Source organism: Phascolarctos cinereus, unplaced genomic scaffold, assembly GCF_003287225.1.
Source record: "Phascolarctos cinereus isolate Bilbo 61053 unplaced genomic scaffold, phaCin_HiC Scaffold_3;HRSCAF=262, whole genome shotgun sequence".
Taxonomy (NCBI): Eukaryota; Metazoa; Chordata; class Mammalia; order Diprotodontia; family Phascolarctidae; genus Phascolarctos; species Phascolarctos cinereus.
In genome coordinates this window covers 239975590-239993590 of record NW_027555736.1, presented here as the reverse complement: position 1 = coordinate 239993590, position 18001 = coordinate 239975590, and the positions used below count along the sequence as shown (strand labels likewise).

Here is an 18001-nt window from a genome sequence, read left to right as displayed (position 1 = left end):
TCAGAGACTGGGTGACTCTAAGCAAACACTTTGTGTAGTTAATGAAAAGGCAACAGATTCCCATATACCAAAGCTTCAGTCTCAAACCAAAGAAGGGTCTTAGTTTTCCACTATATCTACAGGTGAAAAGGACTACTGATCTTCCTTTCAGAAATACCTGGAACCTAGTATAGAAATATAACACCTTTGAATGAGCACAATGATTCATAGAGATACATGGATACATAATAAGGAATATAACTATTCTTTCTTGCTGTTATTATGTTATGATAAGATTATGGTTTCTATAATTCATTCATCAATTGTACTAACAGTGATGAATTTATCAGAGACCAGATGTGTTCTACTGCTCCATCACCATTTGTTTTGCTATTCTATTGTAATTGTTCCATTTTAACTTCCAACCCTTTAGATATCTTGATGTTAAACATAAGTGTGAATGCCTCATGGTCTGAGGGTTCTCAGTGTGCTATCTATACTAACTACTATAAGGTTGGCTTTAAAAAAAATAAAGCTATTTAATACGAATTCTTACTTGATGGAGATTTTCAGTTCTCAGTGGGTTCCTTCTCTTTTAGTATTTCTCCATACCATTTTATCCTTTTAAGAAAAATTCATGGTAGATATGTGAGAAGAAACAAAATTGGAGGGGAGTGGGGATGCCAGTTCTTATGCTTCTTTAAGGTGTCGTCATCTTTTTTGCTGGTGGTAGCTTTCTTGTGGGATTTTAGACAACTGAACCTGAAGGCTACTTAAATTCTTTAATACTACCTACCTAACCCCACTGTTCTTTTCTCAGAACTCTCACTGGTGTACTTTTTTATAAGGCTTCTACTGTCTAGCTTTCAGGTGACGATGACATGTTTTTGCTAACTCAGTGGCCCGTAGTAAGAAGAATGTCCGAACTTCTCCAGGTATAGGTGTTTAGGGTCAGGGGAAGGAGGGAGGGACAGAGAGGAAGGAGGGGTGATTGTGGGGGAGAGAAATGGTGTCTCCTCCTCTTTCTGAACGCAAATAGCCAATGAGGTGGCTCGCCTGGGCCAGTCAGGCTGCTTGTGCCATATAGTATGCAGCAACCCGAGGAGTCACGTTGGGGGAAAGGCAGAAAGGAGCTATCCGTTTACACTACTTTGCTATAGCAGCTATCTTAATGGTGACTGCGTGGCCGGGGAGAAACCTGATCAGCTAGATCCTGCCGAAACCAGGAGGGAGGGAGTGGGCTTTCCGGAGAGGGGAAGGGGGGAGGGGGGGCGAAAGAAGAAGGAGAGTGGAAGAAAGAGAGGAGTGGGGGGGGGACGACAAAAAATGTCCTCTTCCTCCCCCACGGACCAGATCGCAAGTGCGGTGGAGATAAAGCAAGAAAATGGGATGGAAGGCGCCCCCGAAGGAAAGGAGGCGCCACCAGAAGTGGTGGGGGGAGCCGTCGCAGCACTCAATCCTCCGGCTGCCGCCCCTTTCCCCATGGAGCCCGTGGGTTCCACGGCTGCTGCTGGCGGAGAGGAGGGGGCGGCGGCGGCAGTAGCGGCCGCGGCCGCGGCAGCGGCGGCCGCAGCAGCGGTGGCCGCCGCGGGAGCTGCGGCGGACCAGGTACAACTCCACTCTGAACTTCTAGCCCGAAACCACCAAGCAGCCGCGGCGGCCGCCGCCGCCGCCGCCGCCGCCGCCGCCGCGGCTGCAGCGCAGACCCCGCTGGCTTTTTCTCCGGACCACGTCGCCTGCGTTTGCGAAGCATTGCAGCAAGGGGGAAACTTGGACCGCCTGGCCCGGTTCCTGTGGTCTCTGCCCCAGAGCGACCTGCTACGTGGCAACGAGAGTCTCTTGAAAGCCCGAGCCTTGGTCGCCTTCCACCAGGGCATCTACCCGGAGCTCTACAGCATCCTCGAGAGCCACAGCTTCGAGTCGGCCAACCACCCCCTTCTGCAGCAGCTCTGGTACAAGGCGCGCTACAGTGAAGCCGAGAGGGCGCGGGGCCGGCCCTTGGGAGCCGTGGACAAGTACAGGCTGAGGAGGAAATTCCCCCTGCCCCGGACCATCTGGGACGGCGAGGAGACGGTGTATTGTTTCAAGGAGAAGTCGCGCAACGCGCTCAAGGAGCTGTACAAGCAGAATCGTTACCCGTCCCCGGCAGAGAAGCGGCACCTGGCCAAGATCACCGGCCTCTCCCTCACTCAGGTCAGCAACTGGTTCAAGAACCGGAGGCAGCGCGACCGGAACCCCTCCGAGACCCAGTCCAAAAGGTGAGGAGCCAAACTTTCCTCCTCCTCCTCCTCTCTCTCCTCCCTCTCTCTCGCCCTCCCCCACCCCCCAGCCTGCTTTTACTCCAAGCGCTTGCAAACATGGCGCTTACCTTCCCCACTAGCCTTGTCCTGCTGCTGCCCACCTCTCCCTCCCCTCCTCCCTACTTCCCCCCTCCTTCTTTTCCCGGACGCTGCACTGGAGGACTAGGGAGTGGAGGTAGGCTTGGGGGGGGGGGGGAAGAGGGAACAGATCTCTTTACCCTCCCCCTCCTTCCCCTAGAAGTTTCTTCTCGCCCGGGTATCAGTCCCCACCCCCCACCTTTGACCGGTCAATTCTGCCCACCCTGGTCCCTCAGCCTTTTGAAGTTGCCACTGTCCCCAGGGCTGGCGGGGTGAAGCGAAGGAGTTTGTTGGCACTAGAGGAGAGCGCTCAGCTTCCTCCTTCCTCCTTGCATTGGGGCTCGCCTGGCTTTAGGCTTTCCTCCCTCTGGTCAGACATAGGCGTGATGGACTGCTTCCACCGAACCCAACCGACCCTTCTATCTCTGCTGTCTCCAGCTTGGGCAGACACACACACACACAACACAACACAACACAACACAACACACCCCTACCTGGGATTCTGCAGCTCCTCAGCCTTGGGCTTGGGAATTGCTGTAGAGTAATTGGGGGTAGAGGGGCCTGTACTTTGGACTACGGTAGTTTGCAGGGGAGATGGCTGGGTGGGAGGCTGGGGGGGGGGACAGTGTTAAGACTGAGGTTTTTATTTGACAGAGTTAATCATTCACTATGCCCGCTGTTCTTTTCAGCAGTAGCAGCAGCAGCAGCAGCAACGTGGGGGTGTTGGTGCGGCTCGCGTCTACGGTGTTTTGAAACCTGATTCTAAGCTTCTTCGGATCGGGTTTCATCGCAGTCCCGGGAAACCGGGGATGGAAAAAAAAAGTGCTTTCTAAACTCAGTTCTTCTATGGCTTCATGGCTAGGTGGCTTATGGCGGGCGGTGGGAAGGAAGTGGGTGCACAGGGATCTCATGCCCCTTTTGATCTTTTGTTTCTTGCAGTCTTTCCTCTGTCAGAAAGGATCAGGTTTCCCAGAGCTTTTGTTTTTGCTCCTGAATATACTTCCTGTGTTGTGTGTATCGCAGGGATGGTGCTTACCTGAGTATATATACTGTTAGTTGTGGCGCAGAAAAGGTTGAAGGAGATACTGTCCCCAACCTACCCGGGCCTGGAGAAACTATCAAAATATCCATAATATATTGATCAAAGAAAGAATCAATGAGCTGGGGTGACTCGAAGCTAAAGGGCCCTAAGGGAAGTGGAGCGGGCCAGGTGGAGGTGACCACCAGGCGCACAAGGCGCATTCCAGAGCCTGCTCTCCTTCTCCTGCCCCTCCCCCTTTCCCCTCTTCCTCTCCTTCCCTGGGCAAACCGGGCCTCCAGGCATTCCTCTCCCTGGGAGGGAGGGAGAGAGGGAGGGAGGAGGAAAGAAGGAGGGCGGTGAGGCAGTTGTGCAGAGCCAGGCGAGGGCCCCAAGAGCAGCCGGGAGAATCTAATACTGAAGCCTGACTGTAACCAAAACAAAACACACAAAAGAGAGAGAAAATGAGACAGAGAATAAGGAAAGGAAAAAAAGTTGCAGATAAGAGAATTAATTACTCCTCAATCAAAAAACTCAACCTTTATTAGCCAAGGGTTAGGGATCCCTGCCCTAGTCCTCTAACAATGAGGAAATAAGTGCGGCCCCAGGGTAGAGAGTGGGGGGGGGGAGTGGGGTGTCCTGGCACACACAATACAGGATCTTGCCTTTCCTCTCACCTTCCCCGGCCCAGGCTAGTTTCACACCCCCATCATCACCCACCTCCAATCCTCTTCTTTTCCTACCGTCTGGGCTTTCTTCCTCACTACCCCCTCCTCCAGGCTGCCCCTCTCCGGATCTGCCCCCGCCCCCACCCTCCCCCAATGAGTCACCCTCTCAGACAGCGACTGAGGCTCAATCTCAGCTCGTAAATCAAAATGCTCCCAGCTCTCCCAGCCCCACAGCCCAAAGCCAGGGTAATCCTCTCCTTCAGCACTAAAGTGAAACAGACCCGGTCAGGCCCATCGCAGGATCCAGCCAGGCCCAGAACATCCCACCTTCTTCAGCTCTCCAACCAGCCCCTCACCCTCTTCCATTCCAGTCTCAGGCCAAGTAGGGAAACACCACCACACTTCCATCCTGAATCCTTCTCTTAAACCTGATAAATGAAAAAAGAGGTGTTCTCAGGAACAGATGGAATCTGGAGAGACTGGGGAAGAGGCCTGAAGGGGCATGGCCTGGAAACCACGAGGGAGGGGGAAGTATTTGGTTTCTTCTTGTTGTTATGTTGTTTTTGGCTTAGCCCCTTTTCCACTCATTTCACCTGGCCCATTTCTGTTTTTTTCTAAGTTCAAAGACAAGTGCATGCCAGGTAGTGTTCTTGGGATGAAGGCTCCTTCCCCACAAACACCAGCAATTTCTCTAGAATTAGATAGGGGAAACTTGGGTCCATAAAAGCTGAGTATTGGGAGGGTCGATTCATGTAAACTTTTACAGAAAGTGACTGTTGAGTTATCACTTCCCATTATCTGTCCAGGTCTTTAACGGGTTTAAAAAAATTAGAAACCACTTCAAGGTGCTAAATGTTCTTTTCCCCAGGGCAACTGGGAGCCTATATCCTAGTGCTTTGATTCTTATATTATCTCTAAAATAGTACTAATCAAATTTGTTTAAAGGTATTTCTCAACCCAAAACTCCAGAGCAATGATCATTCTATTTTTAAAGTGTAAACAGTAACTTATTTACTGGCAAAAGTCAGAATTGTAATGGTAGAAAAAAATACACTCTACCACTAAATTTATGACCATGGTTCTTTAACTTCCCAGTTTGGGGGCTCAGTTTCCACCTTTGTACAGTGAGAGTTAAGTTACATGGTTTCTAAGGTCCTTCCAGCTTTAATTTCCTATGATTCCACCCAATATTCCTTTCACTCACGTTGGCTGATGTTGCTTTTCCCAGACTGTTTTTCTGAGTTTATCAAAAGATGACTTAGGATCTGAGATTTACCCTCTCCTTGACTCATACTTAAGATCTCTTCACAGACACTTCCCAATCTAAATGAGGCCAACATACATCATGCTTTCTTCTCATCCTCTGATTTAGGACCTGATTTTCCAAACAAATTGCAAGTACTTAAAATGTCATCCCCTTGACCTCTAATGTGTCTTGATTTCTTTTCCCCTGCACAGTGAGTCAGATGGTAATCCCAGTACTGAAGATGAGTCCAGCAAGGGACATGAGGATTTGTCTCCTCATTCACTCTCCAGTTCTTCTGATGGAGTCACCAACTTGAGCCTTTCCAGCCACATGGAACCAGTGTACATGCAACAAATTGGAAACACTAAGATATCATTAAGTTCCCCTGGAGTGTTACTGAATGGAGGCATAGTACCTGCAAGTACTTCACCTGTCTTCCTTAATGGCAATTCCTTTATTCAGGGACCTAACAGTGTAATCCTTAATGGACTAAATGTAGGAAATACACAGACTGTGACTTTGAACCCATCAAAAACTTCCTCAAGCATTGTGAACAATGGTGCATCCATGACTGACATCTTGGGATCTCCTTCAGAGGATGTAAAAGACTTCAAAGTCCTCCAGAGTTCCACAACGAATTCCGCAGCGACAACATCCTACAGCCCCAGCATCCCTGCTTCATTTCCTGGTTTGATTCCTAGCACTGAAGTTAAAAGGGAAGGCATACAAACCGTGGCTTCTCAAGATGGAGGTTCTGTGGTGACTTTTACAACTCCCGTACAAATAAGCCAGTATGGCATTGTACAGATCCCCAATTCAGGAACAAATGGCCAGTTGCTTAATGGAAGCATTGGATTCTCTCCTCTGCAGCTGCCTCCTGTTTCAGTGGCAGCTTCACAAGGTAAAGGTTTCATTTGCTATAGAAATGCCTTGGGCAAAAGTGAGTATGTGTATCAGCCGCTGTCTTTTGTGAAACCTATGCAGGGGTGTTGCAGCCCAAGTGCCCTGGTGTCTGCTACAGCTGCAAAATATCCCTGTTCTTTCGGCTCACCCTCACTACAACACCTGTTAGCAGCACTCAACATACTTAACTCCCTAGGATCATGGGGATGAGCTGTATTTTTTTTTAGGAGCTGAATGGAAAAGTATAGTTCATAAGAAGTCTTGCCAGCTCTGCAATTATACAATATAAAATATTGGTCCTTACAAAATAACCCATTGCTTGGCTTTTTGAAATTAAAAATTAATATTAGCACTTAGAACAAAGAATAAGCCTTAGGAGCTGGTGTGAACATGCATTTTCCCTAAGCGTCAAGTGTTTGACCAAAAACGTTTTGTAAGAGCAAGCTAAAATCAGGGACAATGATGAGAGTGGATTGATTGTGTTTGAGCCATATTCTTCCTATAATTAAGAGTAACAAAACTAAAGGGATATCAAAGGAATGTGTGTTTGAACTCCTGTTTATGTCCCCTTAGACTTATCTATCAGATATGGGGATGTCTCTCAGATGACTGCTTTATTTCCATTATTTCCATAGATAGAAGAGACTTGATCAAAAGAGGGGCAATCTAGTGCAGTATTTCCATTATTTCTATAGATAGAAGAGACTTGATCAAAAGAGGGGCAATCTAGTGCAGTAAAGAGAGCCCTGAACTGGACTTTATGAGAACCAAGGGCCATTATGCTAGCTCTGTCCATGACTTTGAGCAAATTTCGTAGTCCTTCTGCTTGAATGTATGCATCTATACAGTGGAGAAGGTGAAAACTTGTTGAAAGCTGAACACCTCTCTTAGTCCTGGAGTGGAAGGTTTAACTCACTTTAAACAAACCCAATATATAAAAATAGACTCAGAAGTAAAGTGACTTGCCCAGGACCACACAGCTAGTAAGTGCCAAAATCCAGACTCTCACTGAAGTCTTCTGACTCTCCGATAATTGCATTGCCCTGAACTATAGCACAAAAAGATCAATTAACAAGTAAGTATTTACAACAGAATTTCATTAGAAATCTAGTTTCCCTGAGGCCTTTAAATAGTGTGCTGAAATAGAATGCTAGATTTGGAGCTCTGCAAAGGACTTGGGTTTGATTCCTGGTTTTGCCACACACCGCATGTGTGACCTTGGATAAACCATTTTACTTCTCTAGAACTCAGTCTCCTCATCTGCAAAAGGAAGGGGTTGGATTATATGACTTCTAAAAATCCTTTGAACTCCAAATCCAACTCTGTGATTTGACTTACAAAACTAGAACTTACACATAGTTTTACAGGAATACATAAAATGAAGTACTGTATCACACAGCATTAATTTTCCTAGCTGGTGATAGAAAAACAATTCAGAAATAAATGTTGTTTTGCCTATGTATTTCCAGTTTAGTGCATAATGCTGAAACTCAGAAATCTCATAACATATTCGTCATTATTCTGGTATTCCAAGTTATTGAAAGAGCCAAAACAAGTAGAAAAACTTCATAAAACTATGAAAAATGAGGTGAAAAATCAGTGTTGATTTTTGTACATGATTCAATATACATTTTTCTTCTCAATACCATCCATCCCACCCCCACCCCCATCCTCCACAAACCAGTTTTCCCTCTTCAGGAAAATTCACCAAGGGCTAATAGGTAAAATCTCAAGGTAACATATTTAAAGCAAAGAGTAAATAGTTATTGGGGATGGGAGTGGAGTTGGGAAGAGGGTTTGAGAAGGAAAAATACTTTTGATGTGTAACCCGGGAAACTTGATGCCACAGAAAATTATTAGGGGCTAATAGCTTAATTTTTTAAAATGAGACATTTAATGGGAATAAGAATAGCATTTTCAGTTATAATTGCTAAGATCAAATGACAGGGCTGTCAGTCTTGGGACTATTTCGACAAGTTGAAGGCATAAGTTTAACCAGATGGATTCAGGAAGCAGTGTTCCTCTTGGTACAGTATAGTAATTCACAATCATGCATATTTTTAGTGTTTAACCTCTATCTAAGAGAAATAATATTAGCCTACTTCAAGAGTTGACGACTAGGTTAATTTTCTTTCTGTACCTAGTCCTTCTTTGTGGTGAAAAAAATAATAATAATTCACACATTTTCTGACATGTTTTCTTACTCTTATATGTGAGAAAAAAGATGTAGTTAACCATGTCATTTCTTATCATCATTAGATCTTTAAAATTATATTTTATGCCTAGTTTTTTATTTTATTTGGTTTATTATAAAGTGCTTATTTGCTTTTAACCAAAAAACCCTTGAAACAGAATCCTTATAAAGTTTTATTTATCTATTTTGTTGTGACAGTTCTCTTTACATTTATGATACAATTTCTTTATTCAGGAGTTATTTGATCTGAAAAGAGCTTTCTGGATCATTTTTGTATTTTTCTATTTATTATGTTAGCATTTCTAGAGCATACTCAGAAATTTGGTTGTTTACTCTTAAATAGTTATTGAAAAAGGAAAGTATAATCTTATTTAATAGCATAATCTTAAATTGCTAGGAATTCTGATAAATAAATAAATAAAGCACTTATTAAGTGTTTGCTATGTGCTAGGCACTCTACTAAACCATGAAGCTACAAATAAAACCAAATATGTCAGTCCTTGACCTCTAGGAGCTTACATTCTAATGGGGGGGGAGGCAGAGAAAGATAGCAAATAAAAAGGAGATTGTAAAAAGTCATATATACTGGCGTGCAATTTTGAAACAAAACATATAAGTCAGCAAATATGTATGTATGTGTGTACATATTAATTTGGCTACATCCTAGAAGTGCAAGTTGAGAATTTTAAAGTATATTTAAGCTTCAGGCTAATCTTTTCAAATGGGAGCAATAGTTTCAGTTGTTTGACTGACACAGGCATTTGGTAGGGAAATTGGAGAGCATATAAGAAAGAGAATAAATAAGAATAATTTGAGCAAGTCATCAATATATTTTATTTCAGAAATATAATATAATCACAATGTTTAGAAATTATGAATATTTTATATTTAGTCATAGTAGGAGGAAATATGCTATCTTGTACATTTTAGTCTATAAAATGAAAATTTACCTTACTAATTATACAGATTTCCCCAAAATTTAAAATATTAGAAAATATAATTTTCTTTATGGGATGCTTACCAAAATGTTGACTTTGAAGAAGTTCCATTGTAGTTAGTCTATTTGCAAATTCTTCTGAGGATATCTGAAGTTTCCTATCATATTTCATTTATCAGCTAGGAAAGTAACTTCATAAGAATGATTCTTATTATCCAAGCAAAAAAAAATTATTTTATGAATTTTACTTAAAATTCGAACTTTCTCCATGAAGTAAATTGAATACTAGCAACTCAAATAGTGATTTAAGATTTACAAAGTACCTTTTCAAAAACCTCCCTTTGAGGTAGGTGGTATAAGTATCACTGCCTTGTTTTTCAGTTGAGGAAACTGAGGCTCAGAACTGTATGTCTAGGAAGCATTGATATGAATTAATTGGATAATTCATTTAATTCTTTACTCTTTTCTCCTATGGAACTGGTCTCTATAAACTGTTAATGATAGCTTTAAAAGGTCTATATGACTGATATAGATCCAGGGTTTTTTAGCCTTTTTTATGTTATGGACCTCTGTGGCAGTCTGGTAAGCCCATGCATCCTTTTTCAGAATAATGTTTTTAAATGAATAAACTATGTAACATTATAAGGGAAACCAATTATATTGAAATATAGTTTTCCAAAAAAAATTTTTTTAAGTTCATGGACCCCAGGGTAAAAAACCCTAGTTTAGACAGTCAACCTGAAAGGTTTCCGAGAGGAATGGAAAGGCAGTTTGGTATAATGGATAGAGCACTGGACTTGGAATCTAAAAGACCTGAGTTTGAATTCTGCCTCTGTCATTTATTAGCCTTGTGAACCTGGGCAAGACAGTTTTTTTCTTGGGTCCTCAGTTTCCTGTAAAATGAAGGGGCAGGATTAAATGTATTTTAAGCAACCTTCTAGCTTAAATCTATAATTCAAGTTGCCAAACCCTTTCCCCCCTCATTAATAGGATATTTTGGTGTAAATCTTAAGATAGTAAGTGGTCTTTGCTTTGTTTTGCTTATACAGACAGTCTGAACAAGAAAACAGGTTTTTGTAGAGCACTTGAAAGGTTTGTACTGGCTGGCTAGCTAAACTGCCTCAATTATCTAGTAGAAATACCCATTCAACTCTTTATGTGCTTTGACTGTGTAGACTTGGTCTTAAAATATCAAAAGGAAGTTCTCCTGAAGTGAAATAGAATATTATCTGCATATTTTCAGGAAAAAAATAACATTTGATATGAATTAATTGGATAATTCATTTAATTCTTTTCTCCTATGGAACTGATCTCTATAGACTGTTAATGATAGCTTTAAAAGGTCAGTTTTAAAGACTTCGCTCTTATATTGAAATGTGTTTGAAAAAGCATATTTCAGTATTCCCATTAATCCTGTCTATCACTATATCGGACTTAGAAGCATGTTTTAAACTTCAGTTCTGTCAGAACAAAAGAAAAGACCTCTTGAATGTCTAATTGCCTTGACATTATTTATTTTATGGTTAGGTGAAAGTTTGAAACTTGTCTCCACAGGTTCATATGGTTAACTTAAAGCCCCAGGGCAAGTTACTTCATGCAGTGTTTTCTGCATATCCATATATGCTTTTAGTCAGTTATTGAGCTGTCCCCAACAAAGGTGTTTTATATTTGTGTTTTCTAGTTCTAGTTGGCATAGCCAGTGATGCACAGCGACTAATTAAGAACTAGAAGACGTGAGTTTGAATTCTACTTCAGACATTTACTAGCTTTTAACTTCTTTTAACCTCAGTTTCCTCATCTGTGAAATAGGGATGATAATAATAGCCCCTACCTCACAGGGTTCTTGTGAGGATGAAATATGAGATAACATATATAACACTTTGCAAATCTTAAAGTACTGTATGTGTAAATCCTAGCTATTATCAAGCTTTTAGTAGTGAACTAGAAAGACCTAAAATTCAGAAATAAGTCAGGGCAGTTCTTTTATGTCACATTGGCTAAGCTCTTATAAATGATATTGTTCGTTAACTTAAAATAATGTGTAAATAAATAAATAATGAAGCAATTTTTCATCATCCCATATCATTTCCAATCAACGGTAATCTCTACTTTATTCTTTTTAGGTAATATTTCAGTAAATTCAAGCACTTCTGATGGGGGGACATTTACCAGTGACTCTACCACAGCACAACAAGGAAAGGTTTTCTTCAGTTCTCTTGCACCTGGTGCAGTAGTCTATGCAGTTCCAAATTCAGGTCAAACAGTAGGATCTGTTAAACAAGAGGGCTTGGAAAGGAGCCTTGTATTTTCTCAATTAATGCCTGTCAATCAAAACCCACAAGTCAATGTAAACATGTCTTCTGAAAATATCTCAAGCAGTGGCCTACATCCCATGGCCTCATCATTAGTTAATGTAACTCCAGCTCACAGTTTTTCCCTAGCTCCCCCTGCTCTGCTAAATGCAACAGAGCTCAATGCTGATATTACTGAGAGCCAGTCCTTGTCTACACCTGTAACAAGCACATCTACTGTGATATCTGTCAGCAACAGTAACTATGCAACTCTGCAGAACTGTTCCCTTATTACTGGTCCAGACCTAATGTCAATTCCAATGAGCCAGCCTGCCCTTGGGGAAATAGTTTCAGCAGCTGGAGACCGTGTGGGTCATTCCTCCCCAGCAGTACATGAGGATTTTGTCAGAGAGCACCGGTTAGTTCTGCAATCCGTATCTAACATAAAGGAGGATTTCATACCAAGTTCTGAGGACAAAGCAGCAAGCAACTTAATGATGCTGGATTCCAAATCCAAGTATGTCCTGGATGGCATTGTTGAAACAGTCTGTGAAGAACTGGAAACAGACAAAAAAGAGCTTGCCAAGCTCCAGACTGTCCAGTTGGATCAAGATATGCAAGATTTATAATTTTTTTCCTCTTTGTTTTTGGCATCCGTGTTCAAATCTTGTCCAGAGGCCCTGAGGACATTAAGCATTTTCCCTGCTTAAGGAAAATACTGCACAGTTTGGCAGAGAGATAGATTTCAAAGACTTTGAATTGAGTTTGCATGAAGACCACAATTAAATCCATGGAAGCAAAACTATATCCTTTTTTGTTCACATGTTAATGTTCTCTTTTAACCAAAGAAGAGAACATGAAGGAGATTATCAAGTGAAAGTGCGATGGTTTGGTTCACTTAATGTAACCCTAAAGGCTGAAATGGAACTTCCACATAGAAACTTATGTTTCACAAGTAAAGTATACACATACCTAACTTCTAGAAAATGAAACGTAGCTATAAAAGGATAGAAATAATGCGATTCTTTTTGTTTACTCTTACTCCATGGGCATTGATACATTTCAAAAAGCATAGATGATACCTCCAAACTATTCTTAAGATAGTTTTGATGTTAAGAACCTGAATAAACCCTGAATACTTCTGTTTTTCAGCATTTGCCTTTGCCGACTGACAGATATGATAGCTGGTAGTTTAATGAAGCTTAGATAGTTTGACACTCTAGACTCCAGCATGAATGTAAATATACCAGTTACTATTAGCAGGATATTTTCAATTAGTACAGTGAATCTTATTTATAGGGTATGTGTTTCCCTTTAACTTGAGGCACAATGAAATGAAAAGAAAACATGTTTTCTGGCTGTTTAATTTATTTTTATTGTTTGAACAGGAAGTAAACATAGTTATTTCCAACAAAGTTTTACTTTTTGTAGGATTTTAAAAGTAATGATTTTTATCAGTAGCCCAATAAGGTCAATGTTAATAATACTGAAGCGAGAAAACTTTCTCCTAATATTCGAACTTGGGTACATTTGTTCATGTCCCTTTGCTGTTCTTTATTTAGTATTTTTTCCAATTTCTTTAAATACCTACATATTTTCTACAGAATTCCAGGTGCCTTTTTTACCTAGTGGCCTTTTATCATTCTTACTAAGATACAGACATGTGAGAAGATACATTTACTGTTCTTTGATGCTCCACCTAGGGTTAATTTTACTGTAGAAATGGTTTAGTCTGAAAACATACACTACATTTTTAATGGCACTATTTCTATTAGTAATGGTGAGGCAGATAGATGAATTACTGTTAATGCTTTTCATTACAGTGTAACAGTCCTATAAAGACTTCCACGTCATTTTGATCCATATAAACTATCCATATCTGCTATCAAAGACTAATTATAGAGAAAATGGAACAAATAAATCTGGTAGAATGATACCTTTCCCTGTTAAAACCTCTAATCAGTTCTAAGTGTTTTGGAAAATAATTTCCCTGTGAGCTATTGAACATTATGATATCATGACTATTGTTTGCACTATCTTTTCATTTCTTTAGGAGTAATTTTTTTAGTTCAAGGAATCTGTGTAAATAATGCTGTGAGTTCTGGCTATAGTTATCAGTAATTCTGAACACATGACAGTAGAATAAAGGTACACTTATGTGGTGAGCGATGTTATGAAATTTTTCTCTGGTTTCTAAAAATCACAAGAGATGAGAATACTTTACTGAAACTGTCAAAGGTGAAGATACCACATTTGTTTATAAGATCTAAATGAAGGGCCCATTTTAGGTTCCTAATCCTTGTGTACAGAAGCTACTGTCATCACTGATAACCATGTGTGCCAGGCAAGGTTTGAATAGGACCTAAATTTTGTTGTTTAGCTAAATGCAAATGACATACAAAGATCAAGAGCTGTATGAGGAATCCTTTGACTCATCATTTTGCTCAAAAGATCTCCTGTTCTTTTTAAATGAAAAATTAGGGAATATTCCTAGAGTGCTGGATGGACAGTATTTTGTTAAGCTTTGGGGTTTATTTTTATTTTTACAAAGTCAGGTGTTTTAGAGTTCTTTTCTCCTCTGCCACTACTTATACTGTTTGTTTGTTTTTTCCTTTGGGTGTGTGTTGATCATGTTACTGAGCTTAATTATACGGTTCTGTAGTATAGTTTACAAGAAAATGGTATTTTCCATATGATTGCTGCAGATTTCAAGAGTTGGTTATGTATTTAAAAGGGCTACCCATCCTATAAAGGAGATGGGAATGTGTTTAAAGCACCAACTGGGAAAGAGTACATGAGTGTGTGCATACATACACATATATATGTGTCTTCCAAAAAAATATATATATATATAGAAACACCTCTTTGAAAAGTTCATCTTCCTTTCTCCCCTAAGAAAAGATAGCACAAAATTTAAATCTTACCTAGGAGACCCATTTATACTCCAAACATGATCTAACTATAATACCTTATGATTGTTCCAGGTATATACACACTATACTAAGTAAGAGTCATTGCACATTATAAAGAACATAGTGTTCTTTTCTAGTCTTTCAGTAAGATAAGGATCAGTTTATGTGATGTAGTGCATATATATGTGAATGAGATAATATAATACTTATCCCATGTGCTCCTCATGCAAATTATGAAGTTATTATTTGCAATACTAAGATTCTGGCCCTTAGAGTTCATGTGGCAGAACTTCTCTTTCACAAAGAAGTGCTTGAAGATGCTGCAAATGTCCCTCTGATGATCCCTGAGGGGAATCAGAACAGGGATATGTAAATTCCTCTTCATAATCCCCCTGCTGGCTGTGGGGTTTCTGGTTTGAGCCTATCTATGCACTGTCAGTCAAAAGTTGACATTCAGTTCTTAGTTCTATATGGAACAGGGCAGTCTATTGTTTAAAGAGAAGATGTGTTTCTTCCTCATTCAAGCAAAGATGCCTATGTTTTTCCTTTTCACTTCTGTGCGTTTATAGGGATGAAAAGACTTTGAAATTGTGCACATGTCAGAGCCTTTCCTTCAATTGTGAAAGGCAGGTAGATGTTATAGCCATAGATAAAATCAGTAGTAAATTGCACACTGGCCTTAAATTTTCTTGTTTATGCCCTTGTATCTTGCATGTTAATGGTTGGATTACTGGGCACATGTTGCAACCTGCCCTGCTACATGCTAGACAAGTGTATATTAGTACAATAGCCATAAGTTCTTCATTCTTAATAATGTTTTTGACAAAGTTCATCTCATACAAATCTCACTAATTCAGGAAAATTGCAGGGAAAATATTAAATTTTTCCAGTGAAGATTTCCCAGAGTCTTCCTAAGACTATTAGATGATAGAGCCTAAGAATTGTTTTTTGTCTAACTGGTACATTTCATATAATTTAATGTTACCACCATATGATTCTTAACTCAAAATTATATAGCATGTGGTTCTTTTTGGCTTTCAGGGTTCTGACTCAAAGGAAATGAATTCTTTTGTTGCATGTACTGTATGTTTAGAAGTAACCAGTTAGCTCTGTACTCACTATGATTTTATTGTGCCTTACAACAAAGAGTGAATCTATACAGAATGTATATTATGGTATGGGATAACAATAAGTCTTTACTGCACTGTTAGGTGATGGCACACAGAGCATGTCACAGAACATTTCTGTGCTTAATTACCCAACCAAAGAGATCTAAAGTATGTATGTTGTACTGTAATAAGGGTTTATGCCTGGACAATTAAGTGTTTTATTTGTATTCTGAAATGATGTGAACTTATTTTTCTAAATACTATGCTGAATAAACTTTATATTTATACATCTTGTGTTGGAAAAAGTTATTTGTACTAGCTATATATTAAATATAGTTATACATAGAATAATATTTATGATATAGATTAACTTTCAAAATATAATAAATAATAAATTAATTTTAAAAAACTACTGCAAAGTACCTCTCGCTAGGAAAAATAAATCAGAAATTCAAACTTAATCTAAGAGACTCATTTATGGTCTCCACAAGACGAGGAGGCTGTGGCAAAGGAGATGGTGGTCATGACAGGCAGTATTGCATTGTGAATGGAGAGCTGGCTTTGGAGTCAAGATAACTACCTAGGTTCACATCTCACTTCTGGCACAAAATGGCTGTGAGACGTGCGAAGGTATTTAACCTCTCGGTGGCCTGGGCAACTCTCTAAGATGAGAAGCTTCAGAAAAATTGTTGATCTGCACTGGTAGAGGGAGTTTTCTCTCACCCTATTGAAAACACAGGTATAATAGATGTGCTGTCCAATCCTTTTAATTATGAAGATCTCTCTTTAATAAAATTTCACAGATTCTCACATAACAGTAGTTGAACTATTAGTATATTTTAATTGGGGAAACACGTAATTACAGAAAACCAATATGAATTTCATACTGCTTTTAAGTGAATTTGTATTTTATTATTAACAATAGCATCTACATACACTTAGGTAGCAGCTAGGTGGTATAGCTGATAGGGTATTGGACTTAGAGACAGAAAGAATTTAACTCAAATCCTGCTTCTGACACTAACTATATAATCCTGGGCAAGTTATTTAACCTCTTATCCTCAGGTTCATGTGTGGCCCAGCTGACCAGATCTATTTCTATGTGGAGGTGAGGGGAACCATATCTATCCAAGATGAATAATATATATTCAATCACTTTCCTTTCTATACTATAGTTAATTAAACCTCTCTTTGTTAACCATTGAATGACCTGTGGGTATCTTATTTCATTCCAGTATCAGACCTAAACCACCAGGGGACTGATATGAGTCAGACCCAATCTACCACTCCATTGTTGCACAGCTAGTGTCTGAAGTAGGATTCAAACCCAGGTTTTCCTGACTCAGTCTATTGCTCTATTCACTACATCACTCCTTGTGGCAAACCCCAAATGTAGTGCCTTAGGCAACCTACTCTCAAATATGGGGCTCCAAGAATAGCTACAGGTACAAGGTAGTCAGTGGATCCAAAGCCACTCAAAATGATAGCTCACAAGCCCCCAATTAGTGTGTACTTTTTTCTCTAGTCAGGCAGAACATGCAATTATTTTAAAGTAAAGTCATTTAATGAAATAGTGTGGCAAAAAGATGGCATCCTCTCCCTGCAAATCTAGGAGCATGCTCCCACAAATATGCAAATCAGAGGGGAAAGTACACACAAGGACTATCCACAAGGGATTGGGGTAGAAGGAAGAAATACATGTAGAGAGGTAATTCATATCTTTGATGCTATGGGACCATTATAGCCACCTATGTCTTGTGGTGATGTCATCACACTCCTGTCACTGGACCTGCTTCTCTCGGAGTTTGGAATCTTTGCTTGTCACCTTGTTTCTACTAGGCTCATGGTGTTTGTTTTTCAGGTACTGTTGGCTGGTGCATTGCTCTGATGCTCTCATAGTCTCTGCTGAATGTTGCTCTGCTAACTACTAGATACATAAACTCTGCAGAAAATTGGTCCCTGCTACAATGCTCTGGGCTCATCTCTTCAGGGCCACCCAAAAATCTCAACTTTAGTCAATTAAGTCATTGCAACTAGACTATCTCCCTGATAAGGACAACCTGACAGCTTTTTAGTCATAGCCACCACACCAAACTAGCAAAAGCCAGGGAGAATCACCCAGCCTGAGATTAGATCTTTCCTAACCCTGATTTTTCTGGGGAGACCAAAGTGTTCTGTTAAAAGACTATTATCTAACTTTGAGTTAGATACTTCTTAACTACTACCATGATCCTTTCAGGCTTAACATGCAAATGAATTAGAGACAGAACAAAAGGTAAATTAATGAGGTAAATTAAAAGGTCATGGAAGTTCACCTACCTAACCACCATTTCTGTCATTATGCATATATATAATAGCAGAAAAGC

At 40.2% G+C, this 18001-nt stretch overlaps 1 protein-coding gene across 1 annotated transcript; it reads left to right on the top strand.

Annotated features, from left to right (window-relative positions):
• Positions 1 to 1299: 1299 nt before the first annotated feature.
• LOC110208438 (homeobox protein SIX4) lies at positions 1300 to 15922 on the top strand. Its single transcript, XM_020986489.2, has 3 exons — positions 1300 to 2237; positions 5502 to 6190; positions 11447 to 15922. Exons 1-3 carry the CDS (start codon positions 1306 to 1308, stop codon positions 12241 to 12243), a joined length of 2418 nt encoding a protein of 805 aa, XP_020842148.1. The 5' UTR covers positions 1300 to 1305; the 3' UTR covers positions 12244 to 15922.
• The last annotated feature ends 2079 nt before the right edge of the window (positions 15923 to 18001 follow it).